This window comes from Salminus brasiliensis, chromosome 6 (assembly GCF_030463535.1).
Source record: "Salminus brasiliensis chromosome 6, fSalBra1.hap2, whole genome shotgun sequence".
NCBI lineage: Eukaryota > Metazoa > Chordata > Actinopteri > Characiformes > Bryconidae > Salminus > Salminus brasiliensis.
In genome coordinates this window covers 44,643,957-44,658,565 of record NC_132883.1, presented here as the reverse complement: position 1 = coordinate 44,658,565, position 14,609 = coordinate 44,643,957, and the positions used below count along the sequence as shown (strand labels likewise).

Genomic DNA, 14,609 nt, shown 5'->3' with positions numbered 1-14,609 from the left:
TGGGCAGCCATTGCTGTGGCGCCCAGGGAGCAGACAGGGTGAAGGGCCTTGTTCAAGGAGCAAACCCAGGTATCGAACCCACAACCCTGAGCCACCACTGCCTCCCCTGTAGGGAGGAGTAAAGGCTTTGCCTATAAGGAAGATTCCCTGAGTGACAGAAATGGGCCTTTTCTGTCTGTACAAGCGGCAATAAGGGCCGAATAGGCAGAGAGACTGAGTCACCGTAGCACCACCTAGTGGTCACCTGAGTCAATGCTGGATATGTAACAACAGTCACAGATCTGGACTCAATCTGAGCTTACCCTCCATTATCAGATGCAAATCAGGTTTGCCGGCCCTTCCTGCAGTAAACTAAAGAGTCAGAACAGCAGCGCTGGACACACACAGGACACAGGACACACAGGGCGCCGATGAGTAGGTTAGAGACACGGCAGATCAGAATGAGGCTCATTTCAGGCCTCCCAGTTCTGCCCCAGAGGTCACATGTAGTGCAGTCTTCCTCTCTTAGCCAGATCATTCTAAAGTAAAATATTACACACACACACACACACACACACACACACTCACTCACACACACTGCTGTTCATGTCATCATGTGTGACCAATTTGTGAAACCAACCACTGCTACATCTGTGGCGTCTTCCTTAAGGTCACAGATTAAGTTCCTAGTGGCCATCGATGAAATTATTGAGGCCTTAAGGAGTCCATGCCTCAGAGCTGTTTGGGTGGCATGAGGAGGAGCTGCAAAATATTAGGCAGAGGGGTGGTTTTAATGGGATGGCTGATTGGTGTACAAGCCTATGCACTGCACTGTAAATACTTTGCCGGCCACTAGATGGCGCCTGAATACTAAATACTGAATGTTGAATTTATTGAGGCCTCAGGGTCACAACCACAACCACCAAAACAGCCACATGCTCAACCTCACATCCATCTCCTAAACCATCCATTACCAAATCATAATGTTTTACTCCTCAGCTCAGAGGTCTCTGTGTGTAAACGGTAGGAAGTGAACTCTCTCTCTCTCTCTCACACACACACACACACACACACACTAGTGATCAATCACACACAGTGGACAGTGAGCACATGTGCCCAGAGTGTTGGGGTTAGGGTGAAAAGCTTTGGGCCTTGCTTTAGGGGCCCAGTTGTGGCCGAGGTATCGAACCCACAACCCTGTCATCAATCCATATCATGCAGCTAGGTATTACACCCTCGTTCAGATTACACCCATTGGCAATAATAAGTGACCCCGGCACATAAAAAAGACCCAGTGGTCAATAAATAGGTTTATCATTCCATTATCTCTAAATGGAAATTAGCCTCCGGTTATACAGAGCAGCTCAGTTCGAGTTTGTACAGTAAACACCAAACATCCATATAAAAAAATGTACTGCATATATATAATCTGTGCTAATTATGTATATATATATATATATATATATATTTCTGTATATATTTCTGTATGTACATGTTTGTGGGGGGTGATGCTATTACCATACTACTATTTATAACATATTTTATTTTATTTATTTTATTACATGGCTTGTATGATCTATAAATTACATATCTGTGTGTATTTGATGATCTGTGCTGGTATTTGATGTCATGCTACTTTTGAGCCCAGCCTGAACTCACCTAACCCGTTATAATCTGGCCTTAGACCTTATTCTCACCTTATTTTATCTACTAAACCTCTCTAAATGTAAACATATCATCTAGATTCCGAACAGTCTTCAGATTATAATCTGATTTTAATTCAAAGGTGTGTAAAAAAAAAAGCAGCAAATTCACACAGTTAAAGCGCAGAAATCCAGCGTTTTACTCCGCATCACACCGTTGAGCCTATCGACCAATCAGAGGCACAAGCGGTGAGGCGACAACGGGAGACGCGCTGCAGCGGTGAGCCCTCCCTGCGCTCTGATTGGTCGGCTGGCCTGCCTGTTTAATGCGTATTGTTGTGACGCCTGGCCGCGGTGGATCGAGCACCTTGCGGTGGATTTCCAGCCATTGAGAAAAAGGGGGCTATTTTTCCCCCTCCGCTGGCCATGGTGGAGTAAGTGCAGAAGGCAGCTGGTCTTATTCTTCTGCTTCTTCTTTTGGAGGAAAACCCCTCGATGGACGTCGGAGGGCAGGTGCGGATTGGAGAAGCCCCGGCGTGAGGAGCTTTGTTGAGATTTCGTCCCAGCCATGATCGCCCCGGTTCTCGTGTTTGTGTGCCTGGGTTTGTCCGAGGCAGCGGCCACTGGACGAAATCCAGCCTTCACCCCCACCCTGCCCCCGCTAACCCCGGCCACGGCCACCTTCCCCGGCCGGGTGACCACCATCGAGCCGCCGACCACGGACCCCACCACCACCACCCCCGGGGCGTTTGGGCATCATCAGAAGGCAGGGCAGAGCGGCAGCATGTCTGACCGGGCGAATGGCCAAGGTGAGTCTGGACGCATGTCCAATGCAAATCCTCTGCCCGTTAGCGTCCGGTCGTTTGGGTTGGGATGGGTGCACCCTCTTGTTTTGCCTATGCAGCAGCAGCACTACAGCTGGGACAATGGCAGGCCCGTGCTGACGTTATGACAGTCCGAGTTTGTGGTGCCACCAGCACGAGCAGAGCATTTCATTGACATTGCACCCCATCATCATCCATCCTGACCCCCCCAGAGCTTGGGGCTCAGGCCTCTAGCCTGTATGGTGCCTGTATCTGGTCCTGCCTAGTGCTGGAGGAGGAGGGTGCAAAGATTACCTGGGAATGAGGTCCTAATGGTTACCCCCCTTCCTGGGAGCCTTCTGACCTTAATCTTTCCGTAACCCCTTCCCACCTCAGCTTCCAGCCTAGCTCTCATATCTGTAGCAGGTGGTCTCACCTGGGTTGGCCCACCTCTAGGACTGCCTGTGCAATTGGAAGTAGATGGGAGATGGTTGCTGTCCCGGCCCCAATGCCTTACACGGTTCTTGGCCAGGCCCGTCTGTAGCCCGCAGCCGGTTCCCTCGGACGGTAATTCAATAAGGAAACGTGTGACTCTTCAGTAACGCACTGATGACTGAAGCCAGTGTGCAGATGCTGGAACAGCTGGAAATGTGCGGTTCTTAAGTTCCAGAGAACCAGATAAGCTGTGAGGACGATTTGCTAAAAAGGACTGGATGCTTGGGGAAAAGGGGTTCTTTAAAGGTTCTTCAGTACACGACCAAGAGAACCAGGTCAAAGGACCATCCGAATGCTTTGATTGGTCCTCGCTTGGCTAAATGGTTGGGAATGGTTCTCAACAGAACCGTTGAACTGTTTTTTGGTACTATATAGAAATGATATTAAAGGCAATCTACAAAAGGTCTCGCACCAATGTGAAGAACCCCTTAAACAGCCACAGAACCAGATGTCATGCTTCTCTCTAGAACCATTGTCTTTACTAAAGAACCCTTTAGATCTTAGTAAATGGTTGTTTAGTGGTTATTTTGTATGACTCCTTAAAAAAGGGGGTTCCTTAAGGGTTCTTTAGGAAAGGTGGTGGTACAATACATAACCAAGACATGTATATTCTCATGGATGGTTCTAGACAGAACTTGACCAAGAAATGGTTCTTTGGTGTTTCATAGAACCATTTCTAAAATGTTTTGTCTAGAACCATTAAGAAAATGTTTCTCACCAGTGCAAAGAACCTCTTAACCAGTCACAGAACCACTTAAGCATCCGAATGTTCTATAAGATGTTATGCTTCTCACTAGAACCATTGTCTTTACTAAAGAACCCTTTAGATCTTAATATTAGTGGTTATTCACTGGTTATTTAATACTACTCCTTTAAAAAAGGGGTTCCTCAAGGGTTCTTTAGTAAAGGTGGTACTACAACCAAGACATCAACCAAAGAACCGTTTATTGTTCTTTGGTGTTTCTAAAGGTTTGTGCCTAGAACCATCTAGAAAATGTTTCATCCAAATGTTCTTTCAGATGTCATGCTTCTCTCTAGAACCATTGTCTTTACTAAAGAACCCTTCAGTTCCTGCATCAGTGTAATTTCATCCAAGTATCTGGACTGTTACAGTTACACTCTGGCTATTGTACTAATCCTTTAAAAAATGGGGTTCCTCAAGGGTTCTTTAGTAAAGGTGGTGGTAGAATATACAACCAAGACATCGGAAGGAACCATTTATTGATGTTTGCATATTTAAATGTATGTACGTGGTTCTAAATAGATCATTTGAAATGTTTTTGGTTCTTCATAGATCCATTTCTAAAAGGTTCAGTCTAGAACCATATAGGAAATGTTTCTCAGAAGTGTCACAGAACCATTTAAGCATCCAAATGTTCTTTCAGATGTTCTTTCTATCTAGAACCACTGTCCATATTAAATAGCTGTTAAAGAACCCCATTTTATAGGTGTACCTAGTACTCAGAGATTTTCATCAGTGTAATTTAAGCTGAGTATCTGGTTTCTTACTGTACTTACTGTGCACTTCACTTAAAAAGGGGGTTCCTCAAGGGTTCTTCAGTAAAGGTAAGGGTTCGGTACATTAACCAGGACAGTAACCATTTTCATAAGGTTCTACCTAGAACCATCTACAAAAGGTTTCTCACCAATGTGGAGAACTGTAACCAGTCAGAGCACTAAAAACACAGCCGAATGTTCTTTTAGATGTCATGGTTAAATCTAGAACCATTGACTTTGCTAAAGAACCCTTGAGGATCCCGTTTTTAAGCGTGTATCTGGAACCTGATGTTCTGCAGTGTAATTTAGTATCTGGATATTTACTGTTCTTACTGTCCAGTTACACTTTGGAGACTGTACTACCCCATAAAAAGGGGGTTCTTAAGGGGTTCTTTAGTGGGCGCCTGGTTAAACGGTCCAGATTCAGTTTTGGTTCTAGGCAACAGGTGTCTGTTATCTAGCTATATGTGGATTTAGATCTTCAGATGTCTTTTGATGTACCTGTAAAACACACTCTAAGCCAAAAGGTGTTCTGTATAGTTCTGGAAAAGGGTTCTTGAGGTTCTAGACTCCTCACAACAGTGGAATGTGTTTTGGTGCTACATAGAACCATCTACAGAAGGTTTTTTTCAGTAATGTGATGACCCTTTTATCACTGACCCTGGATGCAGCCGACCAGCCAAGACATGTTGGGTATCTGACATGTGCTTCTTTAGTTCAACGGATGATGCTAAGCTAACGTTGCTAACAAACACTGGACCTAGGCTGTCACCAATTTGGCTGAGGAAATCCTCATGTGTTTAGGGAGACGGGGCTGAGATTGGTGACAGTCCAAGTCCAGTGTTTTTTAGCAACATTAGCCTAGCATCTCCGCTCAAGTCAGATACCCGACACGACTTCGCTGATCGGCTGATCACGTCTCGGCTCAGCGATCAATCGTGTTCAGCTGCACCGTCCAGATGCAGCAGATACTGATAAGCCTGAAACCCCAGGTGGGAGTACCCCTTTAACTTGCTCCGGGTTGAAGCTGTAGGCGTCTCAGATTTGGAGGCGTCCTGAAAGGGGCCACGTTTAGCATTACAGCTGAACTCTGCTGTGACCCCTGACCCAGAGCGGCTATTGTTCCGATTGGACGAGGCCGTAATCTGGAGACAATGGCAGTAAAAGTCTAAGCATGGACTTAGACTAAGCCTGCTTTTATTACCAGCCTGGGGAGCCGTCAAAGGGGGTCTCATAGGTCATCTCGTAACGTCTGCTGGACATTCGAGGAGGATTCATATGGAAATGGGCGAGGAGTGTACATACAAAACAAGCCCCGCCCCCTCGCGCTAAAGCAAAATAAAGGCTGTACCAGTAGCCAGCAGCACTTCATGAATCAACTATAAACAGATCAGGGGTTTACAGTCAAACCTGCCAGTCCACCTGTCCAACTCCTTATTATATTATTATTGTACATTATAATAATAATAATAATAATAACACACTTTATTTATCTCTACATTTCAGTCACAGCCAAAGGCTGCATACCCTCACATCACTGCAGCCAACATCGTAAAGCACTGATGAAAAATGAGAAAATTAATATCTGCTTTCTGACCTCACGTTTGAGCCGTATAATAATTATATTAATAATGTAGCTGTTCATCAATGCAGCATATCATTCTGTATCATAATCAGTTTCGCATCACTGTGTATAACATTATAATATAAACATTGAAGGGGGGGGGAGCAAACAAAACTACAGTTAACATAGCAATACTCCTAAAGCTGTACAGTTCCCACAATACCATGCAAATCCAAAGGCACATGCACTTGTAAAATTACCGTATTTACTGTAATAGCTCATTTACTACTTATGTGTTCTCTGTGATGGTTTGGTGCGAATACACATAACACAACATTTCTTGAGAAGGATAGATAGGGCATTATGGGCATGAAGGGCATAAAATATGATATCACGATATTTAAAGACATTCTCACGTAATTTTCACGTCATTTTCACGTCATTTGTACAATCTGCAGCACTATATCCGATTAAAGAGAGGCGTCAGTGTTGGTCAGTGTTTTTTAAGCACTGATGATGTCCACGATATTCTCAGCGAGGCGTACTGTGAATCACAATAACATAAATGATCACAATATGATAACGTGTACTGTTTCATACTGTTAGCACAGGGCTAGGAGTGTTGCCGTGGTAACTGTTGTCTAGTTTGCCCCTCGTGTCCAATGTTGCAGGTTTTGGGACAAAGGACCAGATCCAGGATCACTCTAATTCTTATTACTATTATTACTACTACTATTATTATTATTATTATTGTTAGTTTTGATTTACTTTCATGTTGTCATATAATTATTATTCATTAATTACACATAATTACATCATTAATTACAGTGATGGTCACAGGATGGTTTAGCATATTAGCTGATTAGCTTGAGTATTGAACTCGCTGTATCGTACGGGTCACGGGTTATATGATGGTTATCAGTACAGTAGGCCTCTGCTGTGCTGACCCCGTGTGTGTTTGGCTAAATTAAGTCGTATGTTGTTGTGTGATGGAATGATGTTTCCCCCAGTTGGCCTTTTTTTTTTACTGGTTTTACTGGTGTTAAAGAGTGAGAGTGTGTCTGCTGTCCATCAGTGCACTGCTTTCCTTGAAATCATTGGCAAGCATTGGCAAGCATGTCCTTAGATAGTATGATTGACCCCCCTATACACTGTGTGTGTGTGTGTGTGTGTGTGTGTATGTGTGTGTGTGTACAATCCTTCACTTATCTCCTGGATCTAATGAACAGATGGGGGTACTCTCCTTCTTGTGTAAACAAAGGAATTTTAGAACCTGTCCACACACCCGCACACACACACAGACACACACACACACACACACACACACACACACACACCATGCAATGTTATTATGAAGGTCACGTTTGTGTTATATCTGTTACAGCATCTCAAGTCGCACAGAACTGCTATCATTACGGTGTGTTTGTCTGCTTTCTGTGAGCTACTGTGTTTCTAGTACTGTATAAAGGAAGCTGTGTGCTGCCCTTAGTGTTGGATGCGCTGCAGTACTTTCTGAGAGAGCTGATAGACCCCCCATATTCAGACCCCAGATCCACGCAGTCGCACAGAGAATACACTGTACCTGCTATTAGGGGGAATGCAGTAATCTCACAAGCAACCTTAAACTGTAGTGGGTCAGGAGTGTTGCCGTGGTAACTGTAGTCTAGTTTGCCCCTCATGTGTCCAGTGTTGCAGTTTCTGGGATGAAGGCATCCTACCACTTTTCACTTAAGCATTTTCAGAGCACTCCTGTTGATCCAGACCAGATCCAGGATCACTCGAATTCTTATTCCTCGAGTTATTATTGTTTGTTTTGATTTACTTTCATGTTGTTATATAATTATTCATCATTAATTACATATAATTACATCATTAATTACAGAGATGTATTAATTAGTATTGTGATAATTGCTACCTCACTCACTCATTTAGCAGGCCGAAGCTTCTCCACAAGGGGGTGCTGTTTGTGCTTGGCACTTCACATCAGTGACACTGTGTGTCCTTGTTTTGTTTTCTTGTTTTTTTGTCAGTTTTGATGTAAAGAGTGACAGAAAAGGGCACTGATATTTGTCTTTTACACAAAAACGAGAGTAAATGCACAGAAATAACCTTTTAATCAAATTAAAATCATAATAAAATGTCCACATTTCTACAGACGAACACAGTCAGAGTAAAAAAATAATTCAACAGAGAGGTGCTTTAACGTTTATAGGCCCCACAGGGACTAGCAGGTCTCAGTCTGATGGAAGAACAACAGCCCTGACCTCAGCTCAGCCTCCTAAAGCCCTCACTTCATAATGCTTCAATCATGTTTTCATTTTTTCATTATTATTATTATTGTCAGATCCAGAGGAGGAGCCCAGTTCCCAGACAGTAACCTCATTTACATGGAAGTGTGTGTGTGAGTGTGTGTGTGTATAAGCTGTAAGCAGCTTAGCCGGTCCCTCCGTGGCCCCCCTTAGGGCCGGGAGGTGTTTGTTCAGATGCTCGGCGTGTGCTGCTGGGTGTGTCTGTTTGGCGCATACAAATGATGTGCTTCTTTTTCTGCAGGTGCTTTCAGGTGACCTTTAAGACAGCGCTGAGGTTGCTGATTAGGATTGACAGACACTTGAGACCTGAATTATCAGTGATCTTTCCGAGCTGCAGCTGCAGGAGAATTCGTGGTGCTGCTCTTGTATTTACCTCATGTGGGGTAGCTGCTCGGGGTACAACAATACCACGTATCATATGGTGTTGCTGGGTCCTGACTAGCATGTCAGCTTATCAGCTTATAGATAGAGGGTTAGACTGGGACACTATAAAGCACAGCTTTAGTCTTAGTACTCTCATACTTTTCTGTAGTACTCTGATACACTGAACATGAAAACATTAATACCATACCATGCATATCTGTTCATATCTATGCCAATTCATACCCAAACCCATCCATGCCCCTCTATACCTATCTATACCCATCCATATTCATGTATACCATCTTTGTCCATCCATACTCATCTACATTTATCCATACTCATCCATACCATATATCTCCATACATACCATCTATAGTCAAGTCAAGTCATATTTACCCATCTATACCATAAATCTCCATCTATACCGTCTATATCCTTCCATACCATTGTTATTAATTATTATAAATGATTTTTCTTTATTTATTTATTATAAATTATTATTTATATCCATCCATACTCATCTATATCCATCCATACCCATCCATATCCATCTATATTCATCCGTACTCATCTATATCCATCCATACCCATCCATATCCATCTATATTCATCCGTACTCATCTATACCATAAACCTCCATCCATACATCTATATTCTTCAATACCATACCATTTATATCCATCCATACCCAAACCCATCTATTCCCATCCATACCATAAATATCCTTCCATACCATCTATGGCCATCCTTACCCATACTCATCTATATCCTTCCATACCATCTATACCCATCCATACCATCTATATCCTTCCATAACATCTATATCCATCCATACCATCTATATCCATCCATACCATCTAAATCCTTCCATACCATCTATACCCATCCATACCATCTATACCCATCCATACCATCTATATCCATCCATGCCATCTAAATCCTTCCATACCATCTATACCCATCCATACCATCTATGGCCATCCTTACCCATACTCATCTATATCCTTCCATACCATCTATACCCATCCATACCATCTATACCCATCCATACCATCTATATCCTTCCATAACATCTATATCCATCCATACCATCTATATCCATCCATGCCATCTAAATCCTTCCATACCATCTATACCCATCCATACCATCTATGGCCATCCTTACCCATACTCATCTATATCCTTCCATACCATCTATACCCATCCATACCATCTATCTCCTTCCATACCATCTATATCCTTCCATACCATTCATACCCATCCATACCATCTATATCCATCCATACCATCTATCTCCTTCCATACCATCTATATCCTTCCATACCATCTATACCCATCCATACCATCTATCTCCTTCCATACCATCTATATCCTTCCATACCATTCATACCCATCCATACCATCTATATCCATCCATATCCATCCATACCATCTACATTCTTCCATACCATACCATTTATATCCATCCACATCATCTATATCCATCCATACTTATATATATCCTTCTATACCATCTATGTCCATCCACACCATCTATATACTTCCATACTCATCTATTTTCATCCATACCCATACACATCCATACGCCCCCTTCCACACACACTCATAACCCCATAAGCCTTTCTATACTCACTTTGTGTGTGTTTGATTTTTTGACTTTTTTTTTATTTTAATGACTTTTAAAGAGAAATGATTAGACTGTTGTTGAAGTTCTGTCCGTGCAGGGACAGCGGTGTTAGTGATGATAAGAACACACAGTATTAAACAATGGAGTAGTTTCTCAGTAACTCCAGCCTGACCTCACACAGGTCAATACTCAGGAATTAGAGCGGCGTAATTAAAAGGAAATGCTGGGAAAATCCCGGAAATTCTTTTTCGATTTGTGTACAATTGCTAAAGATTAGTGATTACGAACGCTTCAGCTGAAGCCCTCTGCGCTGCTTTGTGGTGAATCGTGATCATACATCCTCTCTCTTGCTGAAATCAAGGCTTTTCTGCATGAATGTTGCTGAAATCTGCTTCTGCAGCCCGGCCGCTTTTCTACTGGGGGGAACAGACAGTCTCTCTGCCAGACTGCCACATTCTCGCTCGTCCGCATACTAAGGAGTCCTTCCCTCTCACGCTGAAATTTGTCATGTTAAATTAATGAGGTATCAGAGAGACGGCGGCAGACTGCAGGCTTTCATTTGGCCTGACTCGCAGAGATCAGAGCGGCGGAGGGGCGGGACAGAGAGAGAGGGAGAATAGAGCGGAAATGTGCTGGAAGACAACGGAGGCAGTTTGGAGGCGTGATGGTATACGTCTGTCTGGCTATTGTACGCTGGACGGTGGCGTGTCCAGACCAGTTTTAGAGAGAAAGAGGGGGACAGAATACTAAATAGAGTTCTGGTAGAAATGCTATGAAAATAAAATTATATATAATATAAAATGTGTGTGTGTGTGTGTGTGTGTGTGTGTGTGTGTACTTTCTATACCACACAGTAGAACAGCAAATATCTGCTTAGGTGGATCCCATTTCCTCAAGTAGCCACTACGTGGTTGCTATGGTATTTCAGGTGGTTGCCATGTGGTTGTTGCTATGGGTTGGCTAGGTGGTTGCTATTGCATCCCAATGGGTTAATATGGTACTGTACTCCTTATAATTGCTATGCGGTTGCTATGGTGTTGCCAAGTGGTTGCTATGGAGTTGTTTAGTGGTTGCTAGGGTGTTGTCAGGCAATTACTATGGTATCCCAGGTGGTTGCTATGGTGTTGCTACCTGGGTTCTAGGGTGTAGTTGGGTGGTTGCTAGGCAGTTGCCATGGTAACCCATGCGGTTGGTTGATTGTTACTAGTGCATTTGCATCATCGTGACATAAGACGGATGAACACATTTTTGCACCCCCTTCATCTCTAACCCTCTCTCTCTCTCTCTCTCTCTCTCTCTCTCTCTCTCCCACAGATCTGGTGTGTAACTGCAGTGTCGAGGGCGCTCTGGAGCCGGACGAGTGTGACCGTGACACGGGGCAGTGCGTGTGCATGGTGGGCTACACGGGGCTACAGTGTGAGGAGTGCGAAGAAGACCACTTCACCAACGGCACGGACGGCTGCCTGCCCTGCGGCTGCGATTCGTTCGGAGCCATCAGCCCCCGCTGTGACAGGTGAGAAGCATTCTGGGTAATGTAGTCTGTGGTTGGAAGAAAGATACAGTGATTTGTGTAATTTGAGGAGCTTTTCATTCCTCCACATCACCTGAACAAGCCCAGGACACATGACAGACAGGACTGCTCATACAGGACAGTCCTCAACACACATACTCAGGATTCGGCTCGGGTTGAGTTAGGATTAGGGTTAGAATTAGGTTAGGATAAAGATTAGGGTTTAGAGGATTAGGGTTAGGTATAGGTTTAATGATAGGTTTAGGATTAGGGATAGGTAAAGGGTTATGTTAGTATTAGGCTAGGGTTAGGAATAGGGTTAGCTGTAGGGACAGGTGTAGGTTTAGGGTTAGGTTTAGGGTTATGTTAGTATTAGGCTAGGGTAAGGGTTAGGGATAGGGTTATGTTAGTATTAGGTTAGGGTTAGGTTTAGTGTTAGGGTTATGTTAGTATTAGGCTTGGGTTAGGGTTAGGTTTAGGGTTAGGGACAGTTGTAGATTTAGGGTTATGTTAGTATTAGGCTAGGGTTAGGGATAGGGTTAGCGATAGGGACAGGAGTAGGTTAGGTTAGTAGGTTAGGGTTAGGAGAATTAGGATTATGTTAGGTTTAGGACTAGAGTTAAGCATAGGGACAGGTGTAGGGTTGGGGTTATGTTGGTATTAGGCTAGGGTTAGGTATAGGGTTAGGGATAGAGACAGTTATAGGGCTAGGTTTAAGGTTAGGTTTAGGGTTATGTTATCAGCTATTTGATGACCTGTATGAACCGTATGAACATCATGGTAAATAGAGGGTAGGCATGTGATGTCACGTCATGTCATGTCACCTAACGTGTGTAGAGATGCCGTCACGCCCTGAAAACAGGTGGGGAAAAACAAGCCCACATTAGAGTTTAGCGACATGCTAAGTTTGATTAAAAGGTAAAGTCAGCAAACCTGGATGAGCCAGTCTACTAAATGAGGCGGACACTCTTCTAAGACCCTTTCTGCTCTGAGGCAGATATGAGGCTTCATCCTCTAAGCCTGTGGGACTGGATTTGAGCCTCAGTTAGCTGGACGCTCCAATTTTTAGAGAATTTTTGGCAGAAATTCAGCTATGACTGATCGCCGATGTCAAAAAATATCTCTTCAGTAGAGCGTCGATGTCGGTCATCAGCGCGCTGGTTCTGATATTCTGATCCAGCTTCCAGCTTATTTGTGTCTAAATGAGGTAAATTCCATTAGGCCTGCTTCCTAATGTGATCCTACTTAGACTGTCTGAACCTAACCTATCTGTCTGACACACACACACACACACACACACACACGCACACACACACACAGAGCCAGTGATCTTTCCAATTAACACAGATTAGCCCGGCTTCGCTCCTTCTGCCACCCGCCTCACTAATTCCGCCTCAGAGTGAGGAATGACTGAAATCCAAGAATTCCAGGAGTGATTTCCGGGGGTTCCTTTCAGGAGGAGCAGGGCCCGTTTAGCCTCGGCTGCGGCGGCAGTTGAGTGAGTGAGGTTATTACGCTGCGTGATGAAGAGCGGTGTGCCTCCGAACGTCACTGTGTATTTGTGTGTTCATTGAGGGAGACGTTCAGGGGTCACAGGGTGCAGCGTCCAGATTAAAGAAGCTCAGGAAGCAGCAGCAGGCTGCGGTGATCCGGCCGTGTTTTGATACATTAGCACTGAGCAATTGGCTTTGATGAAGTCACACCCACACGACCCTGTTTCCATATTTAACTCAAGGCTGTGGTGTGTGTGTGTGTGTGTGTGGGGGGGGGGGGTTTGATTCCATCATTGAGGTGCCATTTGTGTCCCATTGCTTTTACATTCACAAATAATTACAGAATATTTAAAAATAAAGGAAGAAGTCCCGCCCTTGATCTCAGACTCCGCCCATCACCAGAAATGATGAAGATGCAATATGCGATCAGACGATAATTGACCCAATCCATATGCAGCATTGTGAGGTCACAGCTGCATATGAAAGACACGCAATTGTAAAAATTGATGAAGGACGTCAATGGGAAAAGATTTTATTCCATTCATGAATTTTTGAGCATTTCTATTGGTCCATTCATCATGGAAATCTGATAATGAGTGTGAGGGGGCGGGGCTTATCAGCCAATCAGAGTCGGCAAATTGGCATGTCAAGTTTTGGAGGGTTGCTCCCCATCGCTTCCTAATACAGGGGAGTTAAAGGAGTTACAGATGCAGTGGAACTGAATTTTAAACCACTAGGGGGCGCACTAGTCAATTCTGGAACAGCAGAAATATAATTTATTAGCATAAAGTAGGTATTGTCTGACAAATCACTTGTACAAATATGACAGTGTGTGTAAAACAATCTGTCAAAAGTTTGTGGACACTTTAAGACCCAGTGGCACAGCAGTCTAAGCGTTGGCCTGATCATCGGAAGGTTCCGTCATTAGCAACATCATTGCAGTAGCAGAGCTGTTGGTGATACTGATGTCCATATCCGCTGCCTCTGTAATGTGATGGTTGTGGATAAGTGTGTGTGTGTGTGGGTGTGTGTGGGGGTGTGCTTTTGGATAGGGTTCCAGAGGAGTGAAAATACCCCGGTGTGTGGGAGCTAAATTGTCGCTGCTCTTTGTTGTTGAAATGCTACGAGCGAAAGTGACGGCGCGAGAGGCCGAAAGTGAGACTGCTGTCTCTCTCTCCTGCTTCCACTGCATCAGTCTGTCATCTCCACCGAGTTCTACCAGAAACCCGTTCAGCCCTGATTACATAAGAGCTCTTCACACGCTCTGCTGACCCCCGTCAGTCATCCAGCTAAAATTCAGCCAGAACCAATAAACCAGAACTTCAT

The 14,609-nt window shown here is 44.0% G+C and overlaps 1 protein-coding gene across 1 annotated transcript in view; it reads left to right on the top strand.

The window, feature by feature from the left end:
* Positions 1-1,970: 1,970 nt before the first annotated feature.
* Positions 1,971-14,609, top strand: part of LOC140557764 (multiple epidermal growth factor-like domains protein 9) — a 35,421-nt gene continuing 22,782 nt past the window's right edge. The window contains exons 1-2 of the mRNA XM_072682533.1: positions 1,971-2,431; positions 11,595-11,793. Coding sequence (XP_072538634.1) covers positions 2,191-2,431; positions 11,595-11,793 — 440 coding nt within the window. The 5' untranslated portion in view covers positions 1,971-2,190. The remainder of the gene's footprint in view (positions 2,432-11,594; positions 11,794-14,609) is intronic.